The sequence below is a fragment of the Aspergillus sydowii genome, assembly GCF_001890705.1.
Source record: "Aspergillus sydowii CBS 593.65 unplaced genomic scaffold ASPSYscaffold_2, whole genome shotgun sequence".
Classification (NCBI taxonomy): Eukaryota; Fungi; Ascomycota; class Eurotiomycetes; order Eurotiales; family Aspergillaceae; genus Aspergillus; species Aspergillus sydowii.
The window spans coordinates 552,635-580,083 of NW_024467860.1; the positions used below are offsets into that span (position 1 = coordinate 552,635).

Below are 27,449 nucleotides of genomic sequence, written 5' to 3' on the forward strand. Positions count from 1 at the left end.
GTTGCACCAGCGACCATAACATTGGTTCTTGCGCAGCGGGCAAGATCTGTTAAGTACTAGTTAATGATTGCAGCGCACTTTGTTACCCTTGCAATGTACTCCTTTTTTCCAGACTTGTATGATGAGCTGCCTTCCAGGAACCTACTGGTAGGCCGCCTCGCAGATTGTTCTCGGTCCTAGGGACAACCGATCTACTTTGGAGCAGACGCGATTAAACTCATACCTCACTCACCACACCAAACGTCGCCATCATCCATCACCACGAACCAACAGCTCCAAAAGCCAGAAGCAAAAACAAAACAGAACAAAGCCATACGAGGTCGTACCCGGGATCGAACCGGGATTACCAGATATGTCTCTAAGTAATCAGAGTCTGATGTCATGACCATTAGACCATACGACCGGCAGATGTTTGGTCGCCGGGAGAAATTACACTGTTGAGATAGGGCTAAACCGCAGCCGAAAGGGGAAATTACGGGTCTTCCCGTCAGCCTCCCAGGTCCCGCTGGCCAGCTTGTGCCTGGCGCTTGCCTTGTGACTGTGTGTTCAGCGTGTGTAAGTAACCACGGAGTTGGAAAGGCTTTTATTTAAGCTGTATTTAATCTGAAACCAGTGTGTCGCATCCGATAAGGAAAAAAAAAAAAAAAAAAAAAAAAGGCTCTGGAGCATCGCAGGATAAATGCTTTTAAAAAAGCTCAAAAAAGGAGAGGTCCTGCCCGGGATCGAACCGGGATTACCAGATGTGACTCTAATATGTATCAGAGTCTGATGTCATAACCATTAGACCACAAGACCTTAGTTGTTGTGGTCGGGAATTTTACTTTGACTTATCAGTGGGACATTGAATCTAAGGTGTACAGAAACCCCAAGTTAGGGCAACGCAAAAATGGCTCGCCCCCATGGATAGTTAGTTATGTGCTACAATGTTTACGTAAAAAAAGGCACAGCCAGCTAATTGAGAAGGAGCGACCGACTCCGTCTCCTTTACCCGTAGCTGGCTGTAGCTGGAGCTGAAGGTAGGCAGCACCTTCCTGAATGGGGAGTGGGATTGACCTAGTAAAGGAAGGTAGGTCCCGGAAGGAGCGACTGCTAAGGTTCGGTATTTACGTGCCAGTTGGAGAAAGTGCGATGCACACATTTTGATTCGTGGAATGAGTCATTTATATTGTTCACTAATGTCACGGATGAGTCTCCCTTACCAAAAGTATGATAACACCACGGATTTCGGGAGAAAGCCAGAAGACACTATTCGTGATTGTTGATTATGCTCGGCGATAATACCTATAGAGTTGTGTAAATAGTGCAAAGGTTCTGAAATGTTTGAGGATGTTGCTGGGTAGATAGATCCAAGGTGCTTGAAGATAAAGACTATGTGTGTGTGATCTTAAGAGGCAATAGAAAAGATAAAGTGAACGCTAAAATTTAGGATTCAGCTTCTTCATCTACTGTCCGGAACTAGAAATCAGTAGTTTGGTGGTGATGGGCATTAGGTTTCAGGCAAGGTCGAACTCGCATTTAGCACTGAAGATTGCACCAGACAGTGCCCCTCGGGGTCATGGACAGAATATGTGTTAGCATGGCAATGTGTTGGTCTTTCTGCTACTGTAGATTGATGCCACGGCACCCTACAGGATGTAATTGCTATATATCAACGATCTTAGGGATAGCGGTCAGCAATATGGTATATATCACGCCTTTTCAATGTGCGAAATATCAGCGGCGATTCCGTTATCTTCAAAGGCAAGTACGATATTCTTCTCCTTATTTGCTCCCCGTCCTCATCAAATAGAGTAGCCGTCTCCTCCAATGTATGGCCCTTCGTCTCCGGATACCAGAACCATATAGTGACTGTGATAATCACCAAAATAACACAGTAGACGATATAATATTTCCACGCGATTGCATCAAGAACAATCGGGTTGACAAATGTGTTGAAGAACAATGCTACCCGGGTACTGTTCAACCCCAGTGCTAGACCCTTCGCGCGGAGATCGAATGGCCAGATCTCGCAGGTATAAGAGACGAGGAGGGGAGTGAACGCGATGTCATAGAAGCCGTAGTAGATGAAGAGGAACGGGATTACAGCGGTTCCCGTTGACGCAATGTTCGTTTGTGCGAAGGACCCTGAGAGAGCTGAGATGATAATGTATGAGCATAGCATGCCGACACTGGAAACGAGGAAGAGCGGACGGCGGCCGAAGCGGTCGACATTGAAGGCTGCACTGACGGAAAGGATGAGATTCCAGAGTTGGAGGAAGCCAGAAATCATGGTTTGGTTCGTTACGGATGTGACCCCGACGCTTTTAAGGACGGGGGCGAGGTAGTATGAGACAATACCGACGCCGTTCCATTGGGAGAAGATACCGAGTGTGACTGAGATGAAGGAGCGGTGGAGGTTTCCACGGCCCCGGAGCAAGTCCAGCCACGAGGAGGATTTGCGGTATTGTGCCTCAAGTGCTAGGGAGCTCACAATCTCTTGTAGTTCGAAGTTGGCGAGAGGTGAGTTTCCATCGCCGCCAGCGTGGTACTTGACGAGAAATGCGCGGGCTTCTTCTACACGCTCTTTTGATGCTAGCCATCGCGGGCTTTCAGGGGCCATGAGGAAGCCTGGGAAGGCGAGTATGGGAATGGCACACTGGAGTAGGGATGGGATGCGCCAGGACCAGTTGTCGGGAGTGTTGCGGACGCCAAATGTAACCCAGGCAGCAAGGAAGGAACCGACATGCCAGCCGCACATGAACATGGCCGTGATGATACCTCGATGAGTGGGATAGGCAGCTTCCGCCATGAGTATTGGAGCGGAACCTGAAGTAAACGAAGAAGAGCCGCCGATGAACAACCGCCCTAGAACGAACATTGTGGGGGTCTTAGCCGCTGTCTGTAGGGCCACGGCGAGAGCAAGCCACAGAAAGTTGATACCGAGAGTGGTCTTTCTCCCAAAGCGGTCACTACACCAGGCGACAATGGGATAGAGGACGAAGGACGAAAGGTTTTGTACAGCATTCACAAAGCCCAACCATGCGCCGGTTGGATTGTTCATAAACTCCTGCCAACGAGGAAGAGCCTGCAGACCATTCATCAGGGTGCCGTCGTAGCCATCGGATGCGGAGAGAAGAAAGAGGCTCAGGAGGGCAAAATTGAGACGGAGAAGGTGTCGCTTTCGATACCAGGGGATGTCGTCGTTGGGAAGCACCCTGGCCAGTTCAGGACCAACAGACCTGACTTGGATGTCCTTGTAGGCCATGATAGATGTGGAAAGGAATATTCGAGTTAAGCGCCGAAGATGGACAGCTGTGGGACGCGAGAAACCAGCCTTCTTAAGTCCTTAGACCAAGGCATCCATAGCAATTATTGAGATTGAGTCAGCCGAGACTTAAAGCCCCGTGGTGTCTGGAGGTGAACCGGGGCATGTTCGAGCGGCATCCCCGTGGGGGAATTAGCGACCTTGCGGTAAATGGGGATGGGCAATCACAGACCCAGGCCTGCATTGGAGGATCAAACCAGGGCATGATTCATGAATGGTTGAACGGTACAGTGTTCCGATGCCGTCTCTCCCCGAAGGATCAAGCTTGGATCAGGATCCTGGCCGCCTGGCCACGGGGAGAGTCGGCCTTTTCATGCATCCAGGCAAATGGGGCGATGCGCAGTGGCGATCTTGCTATGGTTTGGAATTTAGAACACAGTGGATTCGAGATCTCATTCGGTAGTTGAAGTTCTCAAAAAACACTCTATTGCCATTGAATCTTAAAAAGCTATAATTCATACACTTGGGAAAGCCGCTTGCAGCAGCATCCGCATCAGGTCGACATCCTGTCGTGCGTCCTCGATCGTTGTTTTAGGTTCATTTCCCTGCACGATAGACTCGTGCCATGCCTTTAGCTCCACTGTGTAGTTGTCCTCGTACGTGGCTCGTACGTTGCGCTCTTGGTAGCATTCCTCCCCACGCGGGCCTGTCGTTTTCTCACGCACCGTCATTGTCGTTGGCAGCCCTTTAACATATGGGGTATCATAGTTGATGCGCACAATCTTGTCTGACCCGTAGATCTCGATGTGAGCATCGAAAACAGGGACTTGATTGATCCCAGATTCATAGACAACTGGGAATGGCCCGTAATCAAAAGTTGCTGTCCAGATAGGAAGTTTCAACACTGCAGTTCTTACGCTTTTCGGCATCCCAATAGCCTCTCGCATGGCAGATAAATCATGTGTCCCCAGACCACGCAGTACCATCAACATCCGGCGTGTCTCGTCATTTGCGGGGACTCCAAAAGCAGCTAACGCCTCATCTGCAGTCGATCGATCCTTATCCCGTAGAGCCTGTGAATCTTCCAGGGCGTAATCGTCAAAACGCTTCGGGTATGTTCCTGACTGTCCAACGAATGCTGCATTCGGTCCGATAATATCGCGGATTCGAGCGTATAGGATCTGTGAGATTCCTCCAATCTCTGCGATGGCGTCAAGGAAGCTAGGCGCATAACGTCGCATGTATCCCACCATCAACCGGCCTTTGGAAGCATTCTCCACAGCCTGGAGCTTCTCGATGTCTTCGTACGAGCTTGTAAGAGGTTTCTCGACTAAGACTGACTTGTTGTTTTTTAGGGCAAGCAAAGCATGCTCGGTATGGTAGGTAGATGCATTGCAAACCAGAACTGCATCGACTTCGGGCGAACTACACAGTTCTTCAGCGGATCTTGTGACCTTGGGAGGATTTCCGGCTACCTTGCGCTTGCAGTGTTGTAGAGCGTTTGTGGAGATATCGCAGAGGTACGTGACTTGAAAGTAGTTGGACAGGAAGTTGAAGGTTGGAATATGTGATACCTATATGTCAATTAGAAAGATTGAGCTGAACTAAACGTTTGAAGCTGTCTTTCCTGAGCGATTTCACCACATCCGATCACACCAACTCTGACGATAGCTGAGCCCATTTTGGATATCAAGTGAAGTGTAGCAACAGAGAGTTAGCGGTGACATTGGCAGAGGTTTAGGGGGGATCTCAATTTAAAATTGGCCATTGAGTAGCCCCGCATTATCTTGTCATGGGAGAGCTGGGAGAGTGTGTTGCGATCAGTTGGAGTCCGTTGCTTTTTATTCTTTGCTTTCGAGCGGGGAAAGCCGGCAATCTTCCTACAACTCTCTCCATCCTCCTGCATACATTGACGTTGGTGTCACCTTATCGATTTGCTCTAGGTCGTGATTTGCTTTCTCTTGTTGAAGCCCACATTTCAAGTCTGCAGCAAATGAGTCCTCGCCGATGCGCCGACGACGCAGATGGTGCCGGAGATCCTCCGGCTGCAAAGAGGCCTCGAGCCAGCGCACCACGCAATACGTATCCTCGCAGACGGGCCGTGACGGCCTGCCAGCTCTGCCGCATGAGAAAGGTACTGCGAATACTGTACGTATCCGATACAGAATGGCTAATTAGGCGGCCAGTCCAAATGTGACAATCGGCGCCCTTCCTGTGGCACATGCACTTCACTGCAATTCCAATGCGTCTATCAGGATACCTCCACAGACTTCTCCTCGTAAGACCGCTGGCACGATCTTCATTAAGCTACCCTAACTATATTCTAGGTTCGACCCGGCGAGCCTTGCCATTCTGGATCGCGTAAACCATGCTATCCGACTCATAGAACAGCCCCCCAGCAGCCCACGCACTTCATTTCCCGACACTCCGCGTGTGAGAAACGCCTCTCAGGAGCACGGAGGAAGTGCCGGCTCTGCTTTGATGTTAACGACGTCTTCCGGCGAAACGATCTACAAGAGTACAGAATATACATTTTTGCTAGAAGCTCAGCAGCTCCAGGCAAAGTGCGCGAGCGGCCGTGTCCTGATATGGCCTTCGCTTGGTGGTCTTTGTGAACCGAAGGAAGTCGACAAGTTGTTCTTCAACCTGTCCCGCCCTGAAGAGACTGTGGATCAAGGAGTGTCATCTAGAGGTCGTGGAATCCGTGAGGAAGACGTTCCTTTGCTTGTCGAGAATTTCTTGGAAAACGTCCACACGAAGAATCCTATCCTGGATCCCCACGAGCTGAGAAACCTGTCTCGCCGCATCGAGGAAGATGGTTTCCGATGGGATGGACCCTCCTGCTTGATTCTTATCACATGTGCCTTAGGAACAGTCTCCAGGCCTTTCCGTCTTGATACTCCGGGGCCACGAGATAGGTCCCGCCTGGACGGCCGCGACTATGTTACTGCTGAATCATATTACAATGCGGCACGCAAGCGAATCGGATTACTAGATCCTTCGATTATCGCTATACAATGTGCATTCCTTGTCGGTGTTTACGAAATGTATACAATGCGACCCCTACGAGCCTCACTATCATTTAACCGAGCCTGTACCTATTTTCAAACGCATCTGCACTCCTCATCGTTCAATCAGCCTGTTGAACAGTCATCGGAGACTGTCAGATCCCGCCTTTACTGGTCCTGCCTGAAGTCAGACTGTGAAATGAGAGAGGAGATCGCGTTACCACCAACAGAGTTGGCCAAGGTAGAATATTCCGACGCCTTCCCTTCTCCCCCAAATAGTGTATTGTATCCAGATGATGGAACTCCAGTCGGACCAACCACAAGTTTGGCTACCAGCTCGGAACGCAGTTGGTATTATTACCTGTCAGAGGTCGCAGGCCGGCGAATATCAAACCGCATTACTGCCACTCTGTACCCTTTGAACCCGGAAGAATGGACAAAAATGCCTATTCAGCATCTTCAGCGCATCACTGAGGAGCTCGATGCTCAAACCGTTCAGTGGCTGGAGAACTTTCCTCCAATGTTCCAATTCAATGGCGTCGACACCACAGACGAACTATCATATTTCCTCCACGCACGGTACCTAGATCTCCGTGAGCGAATTTGGAGACCCTTCTTGTATTTGGCGGCACATTCCAGTCCCCAGGATCCGAATATGCCGATATATGCGCAGAATGCTAACCTATGCCTGGAAAATATTTTTAAACACATCCGAAATTGCTGTATTCGACACCGACATCATGGATCCTGGTTTGCAGGACGCAACCTTTTTACCAAAGGCCTCCTAGTGCTGGTAGCTGCGAGGAGTCAGAATATTGTGATGCCTCCAGATTGGACTGCAATGATGGACAACTGTATCGCGGGCATTAAATACTGGGAAGATGAAGCTCCAGACTTGCGCGCTGCAAGGCTTACTCTCCAGCATATTTACCAGTCGATTAACCCGCCCGCATCGGCATTTGGAAGCCCGATTCAGTAGATGTATGAACTAGCCCAAAGCATCTTGGTTCGCTTGGTTATACTTCGGCTCGCAGTTAGGCCCCACCTGGGCAAGAGGCTGTCGGGGAGAGACGGACTTAACCCCATCGTCTGCGGAGAGAGCAACCGCTTGTCCGTATGCAACTTGGCTGATGCTGAAGAACATCTTACTATGTTGTCTGAACTCCCTGACAGAACCTATGAAAAGTGGGGTGTTCATTGATACGCTGGTCATATATACCTGACCATAGCCCCGGCTTTAATATCGCTGGAAGCCCTCCTCCATATTTACTACATAGACTGAGTCCTTCAACCTCATTTTTATAAGCGAATTGACCCTAATAACTAAGTACAATGGGTTCTACAAACGCACCTATTCCGACCCTCCGTTGGGGCATAATTGGTGAGACTACTGCCCCGAAACCCTTATAAAAATACTAACAGCCCCCTAGGAACGGGACTCATCTCCTCCTGGTTCACAAAAGACATAACCCTTCCTCGCCGAACCCCCTCCGCAGCGCACACCATCCAGGCAATCGGCTCCTCCTCGCTCGAAAAAGGCAACGCATTCCTCACAAAGCACCTGTCAGCCCTTTCTCCTAGACCAACAGTCTACCCCAACTATAAGGGGGTCTATACCGACCCCGCTGTCGACATAATCTACATCGGTACCCCCCACGGCCTCCACAAACAGCACTGCCTCGACGCAATCGCCCACGGAAAACACATCCTTTGCGAGAAGGCATTCACCCTCAATGCCTCCGAAGCGCGCGAGGTCCTCGCCGCCGCAAAGGCCAAGGGCGTCTTCATCATGGAAGCCATGTGGACGCGATTCCACCCGCTAACGTCCAACCTGCGTCAAGCTCTCTATACCGACAAGGTAATCGGCGATGTCCGCCGCACATTCTGCGACTTTGGCCTCGACAAGGATATCGCTTCGTTACCTGCTGACTCGCGGCTGAAAGACCCGAGAATGGGCGCCGGGAGTTTGCTGGATATAGGCATCTATGCGCTGACTTGGGGGCTACTTACCCTTGATTCGGAGTTGAAGGAGAAACCGCGCGTTACTGCGACTCAGACACTTAGGGATGGGATTGATATTGCCTCGTCATTCATACTCCATTACCCATCCACAGGCCGCCAGGGTATCCTGACGTCCACAACGGAAGCTAGAACCCCGGAAGTCTTTATGAAGATTGAGGGGAGCGAGGGATATATAACCGTTGAGGGACCAGCGGCGTCAGCGCCGCGTGCTTTCACGGTTTATCCTAAGATTGGCAGTACCGGTACGAGTGCGGAGAAGGAACGGAAGAGGTATGAGTTTGAGCCGGAGGGAATGGGGTTCTATTTCGAAGCTGATGCGGTGGCGGGGAGTATTAGTCGGGGAGAGAAAGAGAATGAGATTATGAGCCATAGCGAGACGGTAAGAGTTTTGGAAATCCTTGATGAGATTAGGGCTCAGGGTGGGGCGAGGTTTCCCCAGGAGGTAGAGGCTTAGAGTTCAAGTAGTAGCGTGTTACTGTAGATGGATTATACAGGTAGACTGATAGAGAAAGGTGGAGTTCTGATTTACACTTGACCTTTCTAAAAGACCGCTAAAATGCTCCTGGCTCATACAACATGACATGTTCAAGGACAAAGTAGTAGTATCCAACTAGGCTACATATTGGTATCTGTTTCCATCGTCGCGCTCCATGTAATCTTTCTCGATCAACCTGTTTAATCCACGGTTAGCAATTTGACGCCTAAAAAAAAAAGAACGGTAGAGGAACTGACTTCTCAATATTCTTCTTGATATCCGATGGGTCAAGAACACCGCGGCTCCGCGTTGCCTTGATGACTTCCGCCACCAGTTCGGCGTGTGTGATGCTCTTGCGACTTTTCATTATCCGCACGATTGCTGCTTGAGTCTCGTAGTGGCGATCAGCGGCGACTCGTTCATGGGTCGTCTTGTTCTCCTCTTTCGTTTCCTTGAGCTGGATCTGGTTAATCTTGATCCGCATCTTCGGGTCGGTGAACGTTGGGTTGTAAGCGAACTCGTCGGTCTCATTAACATCCCGACCCTTAGGCTTCTTGCTGAGAACTCGGTATTTGGCGCATGCAAGAGACTGGAGCGTCCGCGTAAGCTCTTTGTCAGCTAGAAAATGTCAGTAAATGATGGCGTGAATGGCGAAATATTCAGGCAAGGTGACCTACATAGTGTGGTGGCCTCTTGAATCTGGCGATAGCTAAGTGTGCCCCCATCCGGGAGTTCATTGAACAGTAGAAGCACAACCGCCTGGAATGAACTGACGACGAGTTCCTTGTTTCCTTTGGGGAACCTTGCCCGGATCTGACAGTGTGCTAGCTGGTGCTTTCACGTGAGCTTCCGACCATTGTATTTGCTGTCGTAGAACCTCTCAAAGTCGCTGATGGCGGTTGCGATCTCCGGCGGTATCCGCACTGGGACATCCACGTATGTCGGCCATGCCGCTTGGGAAAGCACACTGACGTGCAAATCAACTGGAAGAGGAGTTTGTCGCTCTCGCTGAATGGAACTATAAGCACCCATTTCATCCCGAGCGACTTCCATATCTTTGAACATGGATTCGAGGTTGTGTGTGAAACTCGAGCCGCATTCTAGGACCTAATTAGTCTACAATAGAGAACGGGATATTGCACGCAAAACGAACCTATCTTGAGCCTTGACAACATGCTCTTCTCTGCATCATCGCTTGCGCTTCTGCCCATCAAGAGACGACGCGCAAGGTCATTCTTGTAGAAAGCCTCGAAGACAGCCTTCCCATGGACGAAGCGGAACAGATCTAACACCTGATCTAACTGCCGGTTGATCTCTGCATCTTCATCTGCTAGTGGCATGTCCTCTGCCTCTCGCGTAGGGGCTAGTCTCCATCCTCCCCGGAGAAGCCTGTCTACATATTTCGCAATCATCTCCCCCGTTTTTGGGTTGTCTGTGCCCCCCGTGGAGTCTGACTTTTTGCCCTTGTTCATGAAAGTCTCAAAGGCCTCGCGGAGAGTGTGGCCGAGATCTTCATTTCGACGGAATGATTCATTCCAGATATTGTCAAGTTGTTTCTTAAAGTCCAACAAACGGGCCACCATTTCCGCGTCTTTCTCTTCATCGAAAACGATGCTGGTCCCTTCCTCCACGATGTATGCGCTGAAGGCGCCTTTCAGTCTGGCGCCAAGATCCTTTCGCTCAAGGAGTGTGTAAAGTTGTGCTAGAGCAACTTTGTTCCCTACTCGCAGCAAACCGAGAACGTCTTTCTGATTCAACAAGACACTTTCCTGGTCTGTTACTAGAGTTTGGTCGAGTAGTTCAGAAAGTTTCTGTTTAGTGGTCTTGTTGAATGAGAATTGTTCACAACGATTCACCTCGTGCTCAATCAAGCGATGGGTATTTTCCACATATGACGCTAGATATCCGGATGCCTCTTGCTGAGCCCAAAGGGCAAAAAATTCCTTTGAATCCGCAATAAGCACAGGCTCCAAACCAGAAACATAAACATCAAGACTGTGGAATAGTTCAATAGCATTCCGAAGAAGTGAGGAGTCGGCAAGCATGCTGTGGTCCTCACTGCGATCCGCAGCGACGAGATTACAGGCACCGTGGAGTATCTTTTGCTGTAATGTGGGATCGGAGTATATGTGCTGTCGGAACTGTATTAAACCCATCTCCCGAATTACGGGATGTTCTTTGGAGTGAAGGAGAAACGACTGATCAAGGTAATAGAATATCCAGCGCACGGTAACCTATTGCATATATCAGTATAAAAATTTCCGCATCATGATAGAGAAGACCACCATACCAACATCGATTGCCATACTTTCCACCCCTCTACCACAGACCTTAATGTATCAATATTGGATCCCATTCGGGCCTTGTCGACCAGAGAATCGTGTAATTTTCCTGTAACATGCTCACGGCATCGCTCTTGAAGCCGCCTTGATAGCTCTGCAGCCCGGCCCTGACGACATACATTCTCAGCCCCCTTGTATAGCTCCTCGAGTGATATCTCCGGCTTTCCGCCACTAAAGATTGCCGATAAGGCCGCATCTAATTGACCCCACACTTTATCAAAGTATGAATCCCGATTTAAGCGGCCGCCTGTTTTCAAATTCTTCACAACCAGTCTCTTCGCTCCAGTATGCGGCGTGAAGTTGCTCTGATGAGATGGGGCATTGCCAGGGCGAGGTTGAAGGGCGGAATTCGACAAGACAGGTCCGCCGGTACTCGGACCACTCGATTTTGACCCTGCATTCGAAAAACTGTACATTTCGCCGGAGCTGGGCTGGTTCGGTGGTGGGGACGACAGAGATGCTCGCACTCGCTTGGTCGTCAGCGATGGAAGCTCGTCTTGCGCTTTGTTGCGGAGGAGTTCTGAAATGGTCGCTTGCTGATTTGGAGGTTGTTGGGGCGATTCCTCCTGATCGGTAAGCTTCCTCTTGCTAGGAACCTTGCGCTTACCGCTCCTCTGCTCGGGGGCGCCCCTCGAGTTCCGCTGCATCTACCCGGCTCTATCTAGTAGAGGGAGACGAGGGGAAACATTCAGAGCTAGAAAGATCCGAAAAGCATTCGGACGACGAAGACCATCGCAAGAAGCTTCCAGTTCTAAAAATTCCTCGATATTTTGCTGGTTGATGCGATGGTAAGCTGAAATATGCAGGAAGCTGGGAGTGCGGGACCTCCGCAGTTCAATTGACGTTGTAGCCGGAGATAAGATAATACATGATGACATAAGCCGTGAGGCCAGAGAGCTCGAAGCGCTCCTTGGTTTCACACTACTTGAAATGTACGTATCCGTACTTAGAAATGGCTTGGCAATTGAGGAGCTAATAAGTGTAGTTACTTTCGTTGATGTGCTATAAAAAATTCGTGAGTCGAATGTAGAGTAGAATCAATTCCCATATGCTTTATTCCATGAATACACCAGTCCTTCCATGCATCGAGACTTATGCAAAACCTGGTTTATGAAAATAGCTGCGGCCCAATATGTTTCTGGACTACGCTTTCTTCGACCTGCAACGAAAGTTAGACTTTGAGACGAGACGGTGAAATGATTGTACGTACCTCTAAAAAGTCTGTAGCAGCAACGAGGGCCGTGTATGACTTCGCAATGCTGGTAAGTGAGTCGTGGTGGTCGGGAGCGCCCGATCCGCCAATTTTGGCAAAACGCTTGAATATGCCCACCATGCTCTGTCTGTTCTCCGTGAGGAAGGTCCGGGTCTGCTCGACCATTCGTTCGTTGTGGAATCCCCGGGAAAATGCTGCCGTGACAATAACTCGGAGAACCGTGTCGAGGAGATCGTAGTATTTCCGAAGAGCATCGGCGTTATCGATGTCTGTCGTTGTTAGAATGAGGTGAGGAAACTGCTAAGAATGCATAAGGACTTACCGATACCGAGATCAGGGTCCGCAGCGAATAACTGTGAATCGTGCACAGCCTGGAATAAGCCAGCCTTTAACACGTGAGTTGCGCCAGGTTTCGTTTGGCAGAGCTGTTGCAGCAAGGATAGTAGGGATTCGTAATATGATAAGAGTATAGGCGTGTCTACAATTTTTGATTAGTGACCCGTGACTAACTGGCGAATGTGAAACACCTACCGTTGGTTTGGGCATTCTTAAGCTCGACCGGCAGCACTCGAATGCTATCGAGGAATAAACTCAGGTAATTGGACTGGGCTATTGATTCGGCTAAAATCGCATCCGCCTGCCTGTCTAGCGTTGCCAGAGCATTGAGTAGTAAAAGTGCTGAAACCCGGCACGTTTCCTGGCCGGTGTAGGCATCGTCGCAAATGGCCTCGATGAGAGCGCTACCCGACGATTTGACTACTTGCTGGCAGTGTTGTCTCATGCTGTCATTTCCAGTGCCAGGGGAGACGATGCGGGCAATGTAGAGCGCGCAGATGTTGTAGAAAGTCTCCTTTAGATGGACACTCCCAGTGGACAGGACGATACCTCGAGTACAGATTTGGAATAGTTGGTGGAGCTTCTCATCAACAATATCCCCATTACGCTTCGGAGGTGTTGATTTGTTTGGTGTTGGCTCCAAATATTCGACCAACGTCTCCGCTAATCGAGCCAGTTCAAGACCCTCAGGGAGATTCTCCTCAATAGCACCCTCAAGCTTCGGTAGCGTTAGTTGAATGGAATGTAGGATGAATGTTAATTTTCGTCCACCCTCAAGCTCACAGCAAGTGAGTATGGTGGTGAGTAACTCAGCCCAGGAGCGGAGTGCCATGCGCCGGTTGAAGTTGATTATTCGGGATTGGTTTGTTGCTCGCAAGAACACAGTTAAGTTTTCCCCTTCCGCGTCGAACAATTCAGCATCCTGCGGACGCAACTCATTGTCTGCTAATCGGTCTTCTTTCCTGGCTTGTATGAGTGCTTCCACTTGGGGAATGTCGTATAATGCAAAAGAGCCGTCTGCTTGCGGCTTTGCGCACATGTCAATATTAAGCCCCGCGAGAAATTCCACGTCTGGTGTCAGCGCATGGAACTGAATATCAAGGTCCGCGAAATCGAAAAGGTCGAACACAGTCGGGTTTGAAATGATTTCTCCATTATCTAAAGTGGAGCTTCCAAACAAAGTAGCCAGGATATTCTCTAGTAACGTGGGTGAGCCAATTTTTGCCGCAGAACGGATTTCCGTTGCAGCATAGTCGAATAGACAGCTCCTAAACAATAAAAATTCCGCGAGCGCAACTGTCGATTCGCATACCCAAAAGTGCTCTGCTGCAAGAGGTAAGCTGTCCCATTCCGTGTTTGGCCCGACTAGAGGCTGGCTCGCAAACAAGCTGATAAGGAAGCCACTGGCACGCATCTCCGCTAACGTATAATATGATGAAATTTTCGACGACCACAAATGTTTCAATACTTCAAAAGCTGTGCGTTTCGAGTGCAACATCCATGGCACAATGTTGTTGTCCAGCTCACCCGGGTAACTTTGCACGTAACCTAGAATGGCGTGCAGCAAGGACGTTCCGTTGGCAAACAAACCGTCAGCAGAAACATCGAGCAGGTTGCCCACACAGCCGAAACCAAGCAGCAAGTGAGCAACTGTAGGCCGATCCGAGATCATATCCAAACAACTATTGAGGAGTTGTAATAGGCTCTGACGTATAATATAACCTGAAGCTAGCGGACCAGAATCAAGCTCCCTCAGGTCGGGTTGCATATGGAGCACGAAAGGACGAGAGACACCGTCCACATCAACTTCTGTACTCAACACCTCAACGATCTTGTTCGATGACCGCCATCTGGATAGCTCCGGGGAAGAGAGCCTGTTCAGTCGCTCGGAACTCGATAGCTTTTCCAATAGTGCCATCGAAGAGACAGTAAGCTGCTGGTGGCCCGTGCTGCAATATAAACACAAATTGGGGATGATCTGTAAATTGTTCAAGACGCAGTCCTCGAACGCGGAGAGAGAAGAATTTGCAACGTTGGGTCTGCTTCCAGGTTGTGACCTTATGAAGGGTCGGACGATGTTGAAGTATGTTGATTGGAGATCCATAATCATATACATAACCTCAATGCTCTTAACCAAGGATGATACCAAAATAGAGTCTGACGGAGCTTTCGAAATCTCGGCAACCTTCTGGTCCGCTGTTGCAAAAATAGCCTTGATCACGTCTTCATTATACAGCCATTCGGCTACACGCGCGAACGGGTGAAGGCGAACATATGTGAGTAGTGTCGAAGTTTTAAGGCTGGGTTCTGGTGTAGCCGATGCCCCACTAAGCGCAGTAACAAGAGGCTCGTTGAAGGAATTCAGGCATGTCAAGACAAAATCCAAAGAGTTGTGAGTGAGTAGTCGAGATTGGCGCTCGTTGAGATCAGGAATCTTTCTTGAGAGTGCTTGACCCAAGATGAAGTCTATGTACGGTTCAATACCCGGCATACGATAGGACGAGCCAAGCGATTCGGGGAAGGGCAACCAGAGGTGATAATTAGTTGAATCGGTAGCCGGGGAAACAAGGGAAAGTATAAGAACGATGAACGCATTGGCCTGGTCGAAGCTTTCGCCAATTTTCTCGAATGCCTGCTGCTCATGCCAGATAAGCGGGTTTGAAACCAGAGGAACTTTGTTGTGAGCGGAGGCACTCATAGCTCCGCTAGAGATCCATTGATCAATTGAGAGCCACATTTCATTTCCGTTAAGAGCGCTCCTGTCAGTCATCAGACCCGCAAGGGCTTGGAACACCGTTGCTCGTAAGTGAGACGGTAATGGCCCACTGCAGAGGGTCAAAAGTGTGCTAACAATGTTAAACGATGGGTGATGTAGCATCCATTCTCGGACGGTGGCGCTCTGTCTGGAAAGATGCCCGAGGAGACGGAGGTAACATGAGAGCATGACAGGACTTTCCGGTTCACTCATATCAGCCGGCTCAAATTTCCTGGCGCGTTGAATGGTTTGGGCTGCTGTGGGTTTTTCTGTGACTCGTGTTGCGTATATTTGAAGTTCTGCGAACATTTGCGACCAATTCATGGATGTGGACCGCTTGAATTTTGAGGACATGAATTTATCTTCTTCCAAGAGGAACCTATGCGCAGACGCGGCATTGTCTTCTCCTCCAGAGATTGAACATAGTAGTTCGCAAAAGGCGCTAACCCTGGGTACGGTCTGTCGCTTGGAAGCCCACTGCAGAAAGCCGTATAGATTTCCATCGGGATCAGCCCAGAACTCCTGCGCTGCGTCTGGACGGCCTTCGAATGCGAAGGCCATGATTAGCAGAAACGATTCAAGATGTGTCCGGGCTTCCACTAAACTGCGATGTAGATTCGAAGTCAATCCATCCCTCAGCGCGGTAATTTGATCCAGTCTTTGAGAATCCTCCTCAGTTTTCAGTTTTCGAACAGCGTCTGGCATATTCGCCACACATGATTCCGCAAAGGCCTCAAAGTTTTCCATTAACAACATTTTCAAGTACGAAGAGCATGGGTCTGTTTCAGGCGTCGCCCAGCCACTTTCCCTCATTGAAGACGCACTTTCTCTCAACAGCATCGTCACCAATTCACTGCGGACTGGGTCGTTCCATTCCTCACCACTCACACCTGAGCAAATGGCAACTAGGAGATCCAGACCTCCGTCGTCTAGGGCCGACATGAACGTTTTTGTACGCTCCTCAGTTTCCTTTTCGAGATCTACACCTGGTGGAGCTGACGACGGCCCATCGTAGTCCCATCCACTGTAAACTGCGAGCCAAAGTGCGATAACCGCCGAGTGAAATGTCTGGTGTCTCCAGTTCTGGCCATCTTTAGTAGCGACAATCGCGGTATTTAGGCTCCTGGCGTCATTATAGTTACCCGATCGCTCGGGAGAGCCGTGTTGAACAAACGAAGAGATTATGGATGGAACGTAGTGGATAAGTATTCCATCAAAACGGTCGATCTTCCTGAGGTGGTTTAACAATATCCTTAGATCCTCAGAGCTTGTGTATGGCCCTTTGAAAAGGTAGCATATTATTGCGCCGAGCGATTCGTGTTGCTGGAACAATGTGGTGCGCTGGTGCTCTATAGCCTCCATGATATCCTGATCTTCTTCTCCAACAAGGGAAACCTTTTGGGTTTGTTCACCCAGAAGAGCCAGCCACCTCTCGATATCCTCCATGGATTTTAGACATTTGCGTGTGAATAATGATGCGTTCCGCAGTTGGCCGTCTTTGATCTCGACAACATGAGCCAACATTTCTTGCATCAACTCTTGCGTCGCCTCCCGCTCCACCTCGAAAGATTCCTGGAAGATGAGGCGCAATGATTCTAGCAAGAAGTGTCGGCGTTCGTGGAATTGTATGATTGCGACAATCACAGGAGGCCTATCCAGCATTGGAGCAGCTTCCTGCGCCCTAAGAAACAGCAGCGATGCAACCAATTCGTCGATATCGAGTGCGTCGGCGACCTGAAGTGCGCCTTGTTGGAATTCCTCGTTGACTGAATATTCCACATCGTTGATTGTGATTTTCCCTGTATTTGGTGTGGAGCAAGTCAGCGCAACAGCTTTTTCACCATTTAAATTATGGAGGTTGTAGCGTATGTTTTGGTCATACCAGATAGAACACTTTGTCGGCTTGCATTGCTCTTTGTGGGCTTGTCAAGTAGGGACCTAAAGGCATCGATGTGAGTCTCCAACTCGACGCGGAGTCGGTCTATGTTGACGAGTGACGAGTCAGACAGAGCGGAAAGATCCTGGTACAGGCCGCGAAGGCCATCCAGAGATTCTGCGCTATCCATGCTCAGAGCCGAACGGGTTGGTGCCTGAAGCGCAGCGGAGGAAATGCGATGCAAAGAAGCATCAGAATGTTTGTTCCAGCAACAAAAAAGGTCGGGAACGCGACAAAATTCCGGCGGTCTAGAAAGGCGGCGAGAGCTTTAGTGACCCACCACCAATCCCTCAGCTCAACACCAAAACAGCCTCAGAACTGGGGATCTTCAGGTGAATATAATATATTTAGTTATTTGCGAAAGGTCGGCTGTCGTCAGTCGAAGTATACTCACATTGCGACGCATATATCGCAGGGTTTTTTTGAATGATGGGGCATCTGAGCATTTCCAGATGAGCTACAGAGCTGCTCCCACTGTTTTCCAGCCCAGAACTAAAGCCAAGACGCCCCGACGATGAAGGGAGAGATTACTCTCGATGGAGCGATTGCGCTTCTATCGTCGGAGAAGATCAAGGACCGCACAGATGGCTTAGCCGGTTTGTCTTTCCAATATCGAACGCCTTTGTCCCCGTGTTCTGACGCTCGCTAGATTTGAAACATATTCTCCAGCAGAATAAGCGGAATTCGAAACTGTATGGGAGCTTCCTATGAATGGATCTCATCTGATTGAAATTCTTGTATATTGACGTATCTCCACTCTACAGGCGATCAATGAGCGACAAGGCTTGCCACAAGATTTTTGAGTCTCTATTCCGTCTTATTTCTACGGAGAAATCATTGTATAACAGAGCAAATTCCAAAGGAGCTGCCTCTTCGCGCCTATCTGCATGTGTCTCCGTTCTCCGTACAGCTGTTGACGCGTTGCTGTGCAACTTGCGGATCAAGTCAGTTCGAGCCGTTCTTGACCATATCACTGATGTCTTGGCCAATCCAGGGACAGCTCTTTTTGAGCTTCTCAGTGTGGACTATATAAAGTGTTTGAGTACAATCTTACATTACTCCCCACATGTTGAACATCTGGGCGTTGAAGAATGGGAGAGTGTCATGCACTTCTGTCTCAGAATCATAAATGTTTCAAACGATGAAGACAGCCAACGAAGCACATGGAGCCCTCGAACGTCTATTCTGGACGACTACCTCAGTGCTAGCGGCGGCCGATCGACACCGTCCAGGATGACACCCTCGCTAGCCCTTAGAGAGAAACCCAATGGGTCTGCTGGGGCAGTTGAAGAAGCCCTGGTATGTATCAGGATACTCTCGGGAGTCGCAAACGCGCCTATTCAAGAGAATGCGGAAAGCATACTTCCTGGGCTAGTAAAATATGTAAGGTCATCGCCTCTTGCTGGAAGTGGTCATCAAGCAGCCTTTTCTACCATTAATACAGTGGCGATGAGAATCATATTCGATAACTCAGAGCTCACTCGAAACACATTACTTGACCTAGTCCCATCCATTCGACAACATTGGGCCACGAAACTTGTAGGCCTGAGGGACGAATTGCTCGTCACTGCCATGCTTGTTGTGGCTATCTTGACTGATGAAATACGGAGAGCACCTGCGGCTGATCTAGAAATTACAATTGATGGGCTTATGAATACTTTACAGCACGAGTATTCCAAGCGTCCTGAGAAGGACATCCTTCAGGTGGATGAGCTGGTGTTCGACTCTAAAAGTTCAGCATCGCATGAAAAGTTTCACCTGTGGCCACGACTCGAGAGCGCTAGGTCTGAGCATAATTGGACAGTAGTCTGGGTTATCGCAAGATTAATACAGATGTCTGAAGAGCTGGTTACACGGTTTCCCCCCTCTGCTGAGGGCGAGGCTCCGAGTAAAAAGCAACGACTCGGGTCGAAGATTGACGATGTTTTTCGAGATTCTACCGCGTCTTTCAGCGCTAGAAGAGTGCCTGCCTTGCAGTTGATTCCTTTTCTACCCAATCACTATGCCACCATCGAGTCAAAAGTCTCCTTGCTGGAGCGATTAATCCCAAACATACACGACGACAATAGCGCCGTATCCTCTTGGACAATGATTGCAATTGCAAGGTACGTGCATATGAACAAGATGACCGGCAACCGAATAACTGACGTTCCGCCATAGTGTTGCAGCTAGCCCCGAGGCAGATGCGTCGATTCTCAAACGACATTGGCAACAAGTATGGGACTTAACGTCTCGTGCCTCTACATCACAGCTCACATCCAGGGCTGCCTGTAATCTCCAGAACAGTATTCTTAAGTTTGGCCTGTTGGACTACTCTGCTGTGGCAGAGACGACGGATTCAATGCTTTCATTTGTCAACTTGAATGGGCCATCCACCCTGTCCGATGCATCTCTTGAGTTATGGGCCAGTGTAATAAAAATGACAACCCAAATGAATCCAGGATCTGTTTCAAATGCATCTAGCCAAATTTGTGCGTGGTTGAGAGATGTGTGGAGCATTGGTATGTTGCGCCCTTGTCTGTGAATAACGCCAAACTTACAGTATCCATTAGGGACATCGATGGAAAGAACACAAACATCGCAGGTTGCTGCATTCGCACGCCCGCTTGAACTTCTGAGTTTAATCATGGCTTGTACGAACAGGCCCTTTCGCCAACCTAGGGTCTTGTTTAAAGGCCCAACAGGCATTATTGCGAAGTGTTGGTTTTTTTACCACACAAACAAAAGGATTTGGAGTTATCTTTTTGATATAGACAAGCTACTAGATGTATATGATATGTGGGACGCGGAAGAGACGGTTTCTATCCAGGAATTTTCACAACTTGACCCAAATGATTTGGGCATCATTGACCTGTTGCAAGCAAAATCGGAATATTTCCTTCATTCTTGGCAAGTATTATCCGGAGACAAATCACGGCACATCACATCGGATATTGTCCAGATTCTCACGTCTTTCTGCATAACTGTTGTTCTATACTGTTCCTGCCTACCGGAGCAGCCAGGATCTCGGCTACAGGCCTTGCACTCAAACACTCATCGTTTGTGGGAGAGTATCTGCTCATTCCTAGCTTCACGCGAGTCTACATTCATTCTACCTGCCTTACTATTATTCACGCCTTTTATTCCTCTGGATTCGTGCTTTTCCAAACCAGCCGCTGGTGCTCACAAGGCTCTCTATGGACTTGTAGCCCCTTTAAGCAGAGTTCTCGAAGGCTACAGGCAGATCCATAAAGAGCTATCTGCTCCCAAAGAGGAGGAGGGAGACATGGACTTAGACGATCCTTTTTTGGCGTCAACGGACCAAATCGAGGAGGTGTCAAACATCGTATCTGCCAATCGGACAGATCTACCCCTATTTCAAGATACTGCTAGCTTTCAGCGTTACATGACGATCCATCTTTCTCTTTTTCAGCGGATATCTGCCGAATTTGACCCCTCTCCGCTACTAGGTGGTGATGCGTTGGTTGAGTATTTGACCAGCCTTGATCAGGTTGACTTTCTGGCAGCACATGGACTTTTACCTTACGTTTATGAGTCATGTGCTGAGATGGATAGGGAATCCTTACTCGGGATACTTGAGGATTTAGGTGAAAAGTGCCTCCAGTCATATGAGTTGGAGCGCTGTGAAAACTCACATCTGATTTGCATTCGCATGATGGGCAGCGTTGTCAAATCATGGACCAGTGGGATTCAGGACAATCTTAGCGACTCGGCTGCAGACATTTATACTTGGTTCACCGAAGTTTTTCTAAAGAGGGGAAGGGCTTCTCCATCAGTCCTGGCTGCATTCGCCCACCTTCTAGGAGACGTCCTAAGTTTGAACCCCACGTACTTGAGTGGCCCGTCAAGCCCGTCACCTAGAACAACGCTCTTCAGTATTATCGGAGAGGGGGGCGTGCTGGTTAAGTTCAATGCGGGAAACCTGATCCCTCAACTGTTTGGGCAATTTCTTCTCAAGGATCATGATGCTATATTCGATGACGTCCTTGATTGTCTCCCGCGGGATCCTGATTGGCAAGAAGGCATCGCTGTTCGATTGTTCCTACTTGCCCAGCTTGCTTCTAAGTGGCACACACTACTTCGAAGGAGCATTTATCATATTTTCGAGACTCCGGCTCAAGTACATCACTCTCTATGGTACGCCGAAAAATGTCTACAGCAAGTCTCGGGCGCGTTGGGCCTTCCGGATGCGAAGGAGGTATTTCGACTTTTCTCATCTCAGATAATCTATACCTGGACTGAAACGCAGTCGGTAATGTCCATGCCCTTTAGCATATTTGGTTATGCTAGTCTCGAGGACATGCTAAGTGATGCTCAAGACGAGATTGTTGGTCAAATAATGATGCGTGCCAGTGAAAGTGATGCTGCAGAACTATCAAAGTTTATGCGTCGGCCATTCGTTGAGCTCCTGGCAGACTCTTTCTACAAGGCTGAGGCATATACTATAGCCCGTGACATAAGTACCCCTCCAGGGCAAGGAAGTCAGCCCAAGGGCGTGGAGAATCGACTAAAGAAGGTGCTAGGCGCTGACCAGTTCATGACGTTGATCGATGCACAATTCCCCCAAATTATAGCTACATTTTTCGGGGTCGTTGACCTTTACGAGCAGATTGAGAAAGCGTTTTCGAGACGGGAAAGCTTTCGAGGGGCGCTTAATACGTTTAAACATATCTCGGGCAAGAGCTCTGCGAGAACTGTGCTGCCTGCGAACCAACAACCGTCGTTCAGAGCACGGTTTCTGCTCGACGAACTTGAATTCCTATGCAAACGAAGTGGCTATGAACTTGAGACCATCTGGACTCCTTCTTTAGCATCGTATGTCTGTCGGACACTGTTGGAGTCAATTCATCCTGCTCTTGGCTCCTTACATGCTTGCTCTGTGATAAGGAAGATCAAGATCTTGGTATGTGTGGCTGGACCTGCCATGCTGAGTGACTATCCGTTTGAAATGATTACCCATGCTCTTCAACCTTTCCTTGTGGATATATTTTGCTCCGAGGATGCGCTGTCAATATTTTGGTATTTGCTGGAGGCCGGGAAGCCATATTTGCGGGACAACCCGGGTCTAATGGCTGGGATCGCAGTTTCTACGTCACTGTCCTTGAAAAGGTTCCTGGCATCACCTCCTATGAACCCGCGGCACGAACACCAATTGCGAATTGTTGTTGGTAACATCCACACGTTCTTGGGATGGTTGGAAGAATATCTCAATTCCTACACGTCGCCTGCCTTGGATGATTACTCTTCCGAACGTTTTCAGCGGTTCACTGGCTTTTTGCAAGCCACGGTGGGACAAGAACCCGGCTCAACCGGTGTTAGTGAAAGTGACCTACTACTGGAAGTGCTAAAGGACCGCGAATCCAAGAGCAGCCTCCTCAGCAAACCAATATCTGATCATGTTATCTCGCTGCTTTGTAATACTTCCGACGGGCCGGCTGGGTATCACCTCACAGCCATTGAGCAAGATGAAGATGCCATTGATAACGCTATCACCGTGTGCCAAACTCTCCGAGATTTCAATCCCGGTCCGGAATATCGGTCTTGGGCTGCGCGAGTGGTCGGAAAAGCTTTCGCGGCCACTGGCAAAATAAATGACGCTCTCCTAAGGGAGCAGGACCTTGCACTTTTTCGACCCCTCTCGCCGCAGTCTGATATTGATATCCTCTGCCGTTCCAAGGCAAACATTCTCCAACTTCTTTGCAGCATATTGCTAAATAGTAATCAAACGGGGCCTATTGAGCGTACCTTACAGCTCATTGTTACTAATCTTGCCAACTTTCCTGACTTTGAACTCTGTGCGGCCGATATTCCTCCTTCACTCATGAAGGCCCTCACATGGAGACCTTACCAGTGCCCTGGTTTAGCTTTAAGTGCCCTAGAGGTCAAAGAACGCGACCGTGTACGCGGATTGGATGTCGGTCTTTCACCTGCGTGCTGGGCACGCAATGTGGGCCTTCTTCTTTCAAAAACAGCATCAGCAGACCCAGTCCTTGGGCCGTTGAACAGTATTTTATACCTAATCCCTGATTTGGCAGCCCGGCTACTCCCCTACATTCTGCATGATGCTCTGCTGGCGGAGCTCCGAGGGGAGATTGACATACGGGAGAATATATCGCAAATCTTCAATGAGGTTTTGCAAAACGATGAAGATAAGACAGTTCCCCACTCACGACTTATCATCAACTGCATCCTTTACCTGCGCGATCAACCCCGACCGGACGAGCATACGATAGTCGAGCGGGAAGCTTGGCTGGACATCGACTACGCAGTAGCTTCCTCGGCTGCCAGTAGATGCCGAATGCCTAAAACAGCCCTCATGTTCCTCGAGATCCATGCATCACGCTCTGTGTCTAGCTCGCGCCGGTCTTCTGTTGCTAAATACGAACCACCAGCAGCACTTTTGCACGATATTTTCAAGAACATTGATGATCCAGACTTCTTCTACGGAATCCAGCAGACCTCCTCTCTAGATTCTGTCATGGAAACACTCGAGCACGAGAGTTCGGGATTCAAAAACCTCCTATTCCAAAGCGCGCAGTACGAGAGCCAGGTGCAGATGACTGGTTCTGGGAATACTTATGGTGTTCTCAAGGCACTAAATTCGACCAATCTCCAGGGAATTGCTAATTCTATGCTTAGTGCTCTTGGAAACTCAGGTGATGCTGCGATTCCGTTTAGCAGCATGCTTAAAGCTGCCACAAATCTGCGGCAATGGGACATACCTGTTTCCCCGCTGAATTCATCGCCCTCGGCGACAATTTTCAGAGTTTTCCAAAACTTGAATACTTATGGAACGCTGGCTGACATGCGTACATCTATCGATGAAAACTTGACAAACAGTCTGGCTTTGATAGATAGCGATAGTCGATCAGCTAAGTCCCTGCGAACAGCCATGAGAGTCCTCGGGATTCTGACTGAAATTGAGGAGGTTCTAGATTCTAAAACGGCGGATGAAGTCAGCCAGGCATGGCAGAGGGTCTCGGAAAGAACATACTGGCTGCAAACTACTGAGTATGTGAACTTCCTGCTAATTATAATTCAGCACTAATAAGTACACAGCGTCCACGAAGTTGGCGAGATTCTGAACTCACACGAGACGTTATTCTCATCTATAAAACAGAATGATTATCTCAAATCTGCGTTCAACTTGGGTGATCATGATGCGCAGTTGCTCGAGGTGAAAGTTATCCGGCAGTCCCTACATATTGCTAGAAATCATGGAATCGCGCAGGCTTCGCTCAAATCCGCTGTATACCTGTCAAAAATCTCAGATCAAAGTGCTTCACTAGGATTGAATGTCGAAGGCGTGGCAAAATTCGACTTAGCCAATGTGCTATGGGATCAAGGGGAAATGGCGCCGTCTATCCAAATCCTTCAGCAGCTCAAGGATAGAAATGACCTCCACAAACAAGCAATTCCCATGAGCCGGGCAGAGCTTCTTGTTACTCTAGGCCACCACATCGCGGAAGCTCGCTTGGAGAAGCCAGAGGCGATTATTCAAAATTATCTCACACCAGCGGTCAAGGAACTGAGAGGCCGCTCAGAGGCAGAAGACGCCGGACGAGTCTATCATGGGTTTGCCATGTTTTGTGACCAGCAATTACAGAATTCTGATGGATTGGAAGATTTTTCACGTGTTGAACAACTCCGCAATCGCAAGGAAAAGGAAGTCCTCGCCCTTGATGCGATGCTCAAAACTGCAGAAGGCAAAGCACGAGACAACCTCAAGTTTCACAGGGCCAAAACAAAGCAATGGTTTGACCTCGATGACCGCGAGTACCAGCGCCTGAAGCGAAGTCGAGAAGCCTTCCTTCAGCAATGTCTTGAAAACTATCTTATTTGCCTGAAGGAAAGCGAAGCATACAATAATGACGTTCTCCGCTTCTGTGCGTTGTGGCTTGACCAGTCTTACAGCGACATTGCCAACAGAGCAGTCTCGAAATATCTTGCAGATGTCCCTAGTCGAAAGTTCGCCCCTCTAATGAACCAACTAACATCGCGTCTCCTGGATGTATCCGACGATTTCCAGGGTCTGCTCTCTGCCCTTATTTTCCGAATTTGTTCCGAGCACCCATTCCACGGAATGTACCAAATATTTTCAAGCAGCAAATCCAAGGGCGGGAAAGATGAATCGGCATTATCACGCAATCGAGCCGCCACACATTTGGCTGACATCCTTAGGAGTGATAGGAAGATTGGGCCGTTGTGGGTGGCGATTCACAATGCAAATATCAACTATGTGCGATTTGCTGTCGAACGGTTGGACGACAAGGCTAAAAGCGGTGCAAAGGTGCAGCTCAAAAAATTGCAGACCGGCGTACGTCTTGAACAAGATGCCGTAACTCAACGGTTACCGCCCCCAACCATGAAGATCGAGATCCGCATCGACTGCGACTATAGTGATGTCCCTAAGCTTATCCGGTATTACCCCGAGTTTACGATTGCGTCTGGTGTTAGCGCGCCTAAAATTGTCACCGCAGTGGCCAGCAATGGTGTGCGGTATAAGCAACTTGTAAGAACTATGTTTTATATACTTCTATCATTTCTGCTAACAGTATCACAGTTCAAGGGAGGTAATGATGATTTGCGGCAGGACGCTATTATGGAGCAAGTTTTTGAGCAAGTCAGCAGTCTTCTCAGAGACCACCAGGCTACCCGGCAACGGAATCTGGGTATCAGGGCCTATAAAGTCCTTCCTCTGACCTCAAACGCGGGTATCATCGAATTTGTTCCCAATACAATACCGCTTAACGAATATTTGATGCCGGCACATCAAAGATACTATCCCAAAGACGTGAAACCCAGTGCCTGCCGAAAGCATATTGCCGATGTACAAACACGATCCTTTGAGCAGCGTGTCAGAACCTACCGGAACGTGACCGACCACTTCCATCCTGTTCTGCGGTACTTCTTCATGGAGAAGTTCAACAACCCAGATGATTGGTTTGGAAGGAGACTCTCGTACACCCAAAGCACGGCAGCGATATCAATGTTGGGCCACGTCCTTGGACTTGGGGACCGTCACGGGCATAATATCCTACTCGATGAGAGGACCGGCGAAGTGGTACATATTGATTTAGGTGTCGCTTTCGAGCAGGGACGCGTGCTGCCTGTCCCAGAAGTCGTTCCGTTCCGCTTAACGCGCGACCTGGTTGACGGAATGGGGATTGCTAAGACCGAAGGGGTTTTCCGGCGTTGCTGTGAATTTACCCTGGAAGCGCTTCGACAGGAATCTTACAGCATCATGACGATCCTTGACGTGCTTCGGTACGATCCGTTGTACAGCTGGACAGTATCACCATTACGAATGAAGAAAATCCAGGAGCAGGAACCAGGCGATGGGCCTCCAGTCCTACCGGGCTCGACTGTCGATCAACGACCCACGAATGAGCCAAGTGAAGCTGATAGGGCTTTGACTGTTGTTGCGAAGAAGTTGAGCAAGACTCTAAGCGTTACAGCGACTGTGAATGAATTGATCCAGCAAGCGACAGATGACAAAAATCTCGCTGTGCTGTACTGCGGTATGTTATCTATATACTGTCTTGGTTGTGCTATGAACTAATCGAAAATGCGATGTAGGCTGGGCCGCATATGCATGAGCGTGGGGTGTCTGCGATGGATGATGAACTTGGAGGGATAAATAGAAGCGCACTTATAAATACCTTGCATGAATATCTAGGTTTGAACTGATTAACCACCTAACTATGTAAATAGCCCATCTAGTTCTGTAAATCGAAGGCATAGCGTGGCCTTCCACAGGGGGCGTGACCAGCTGCCATTTTTGCCTCTTTTGTCATCCGCTCCTCACTTTCTCTACCTCCAAACTCGGTAAATCGCCCAGCCTGACAACTTGACATCCCATCTATTTTCATCTTTAATCCGGATTTCATCCAAGCCTTCTGTTTATTATTCAAAGACCATAGAACATCGACTGGACCTTGGATGTGGGGCGAGCTTTTAACTTCGTGGCCTTTTTGAACAGGTATCCCTACTTGTGGGGGAAAGATATATATCACCCTCACGCCCTTAAGACTTTTATCTTTATTTATCTTGGCTCTGTTTGGTTCACCTTGGGTTCGTTATTCCAGTCGCTCGACTATATTTTAACACACCAGCTA

At 49.0% G+C, this 27,449-nt stretch overlaps 6 protein-coding genes and 2 non-coding genes across 8 annotated transcripts; 3 read left to right on the forward strand and 5 right to left on the reverse strand.

Annotated features, from left to right (window-relative positions):
• Nucleotides 1–317: 317 nt before the first annotated feature.
• Nucleotides 318–403, reverse strand: ASPSYDRAFT_t50. Its single transcript has one exon. It is a non-coding gene; the product is annotated as a tRNA-Gln (tRNA).
• A 304-nt stretch (nucleotides 404–707) lies between these two features.
• ASPSYDRAFT_t49 lies at nucleotides 708–795 on the reverse strand. The gene has a single exon. It is a non-coding gene; the product is annotated as a tRNA-Gln (tRNA).
• A 775-nt stretch (nucleotides 796–1,570) lies between these two features.
• ASPSYDRAFT_40459 (uncharacterized protein) lies at nucleotides 1,571–3,469 on the reverse strand. The gene has a single exon (XM_040846090.1). The coding sequence runs from the start codon at nucleotides 3,242–3,244 to the stop codon at nucleotides 1,658–1,660; it is 1,587 nt and encodes a 528-aa protein (XP_040705708.1). The 5' UTR covers nucleotides 3,245–3,469; the 3' UTR covers nucleotides 1,571–1,657.
• Nucleotides 3,470–3,724: 255 nt separating this feature from the next.
• On the reverse strand, nucleotides 3,725–5,074 carry ASPSYDRAFT_40461 (Gfo/Idh/MocA family oxidoreductase). The gene is made up of 2 exons (XM_040846091.1): nucleotides 4,872–5,074; nucleotides 3,725–4,818 (listed from the first exon to the last, which is right to left on the reverse strand). Exons 1-2 carry the CDS (start codon nucleotides 4,923–4,925, stop codon nucleotides 3,760–3,762), a joined length of 1,113 nt encoding a protein of 370 aa, XP_040705709.1. The 5' UTR covers nucleotides 4,926–5,074; the 3' UTR covers nucleotides 3,725–3,759.
• A 163-nt stretch (nucleotides 5,075–5,237) lies between these two features.
• On the forward strand, nucleotides 5,238–7,231 carry ASPSYDRAFT_85597 (uncharacterized protein; the record flags this gene model as incomplete). Its single annotated transcript, XM_040851541.1, has 3 exons — nucleotides 5,238–5,378; nucleotides 5,431–5,522; nucleotides 5,572–7,231. The coding sequence occupies 3 exons, from the start codon at nucleotides 5,238–5,240 to the stop codon at nucleotides 7,229–7,231; spliced, it is 1,893 nt and encodes a 630-aa protein (XP_040705710.1).
• Nucleotides 7,232–7,408: 177 nt separating this feature from the next.
• On the forward strand, nucleotides 7,409–8,852 carry ASPSYDRAFT_595432 (Gfo/Idh/MocA family protein). The gene is made up of 2 exons (XM_040849720.1): nucleotides 7,409–7,633; nucleotides 7,683–8,852. The coding sequence occupies exons 1-2, from the start codon at nucleotides 7,585–7,587 to the stop codon at nucleotides 8,726–8,728; spliced, it is 1,095 nt and encodes a 364-aa protein (XP_040705711.1). The 5' UTR covers nucleotides 7,409–7,584; the 3' UTR covers nucleotides 8,729–8,852.
• Nucleotides 8,853–8,884: 32 nt separating this feature from the next.
• ASPSYDRAFT_54856 (uncharacterized protein) lies at nucleotides 8,885–17,461 on the reverse strand (the record flags this gene model as incomplete). Its single annotated transcript, XM_040848926.1, has 11 exons — nucleotides 8,885–8,945; nucleotides 9,007–9,367; nucleotides 9,427–9,573; nucleotides 9,604–9,849; nucleotides 9,903–10,983; nucleotides 11,040–11,738; nucleotides 11,813–11,842; nucleotides 12,302–12,573; nucleotides 12,627–12,782; nucleotides 12,836–17,194; nucleotides 17,278–17,461. The coding sequence occupies 11 exons, from the start codon at nucleotides 17,459–17,461 to the stop codon at nucleotides 8,885–8,887; spliced, it is 7,596 nt and encodes a 2,531-aa protein (XP_040705712.1).
• Nucleotides 17,462–17,845: 384 nt separating this feature from the next.
• On the forward strand, nucleotides 17,846–26,893 carry atmA (DNA-binding protein kinase TEL1; the record flags this gene model as incomplete). Its single annotated transcript, XM_040841344.1, has 7 exons — nucleotides 17,846–17,927; nucleotides 17,981–18,023; nucleotides 18,096–19,436; nucleotides 19,492–19,832; nucleotides 19,884–24,342; nucleotides 24,391–25,843; nucleotides 25,895–26,893. The coding sequence occupies 7 exons, from the start codon at nucleotides 17,846–17,848 to the stop codon at nucleotides 26,891–26,893; spliced, it is 8,718 nt and encodes a 2,905-aa protein (XP_040705713.1).
• Nucleotides 26,894–27,449: the final 556 nt, after the last annotated feature.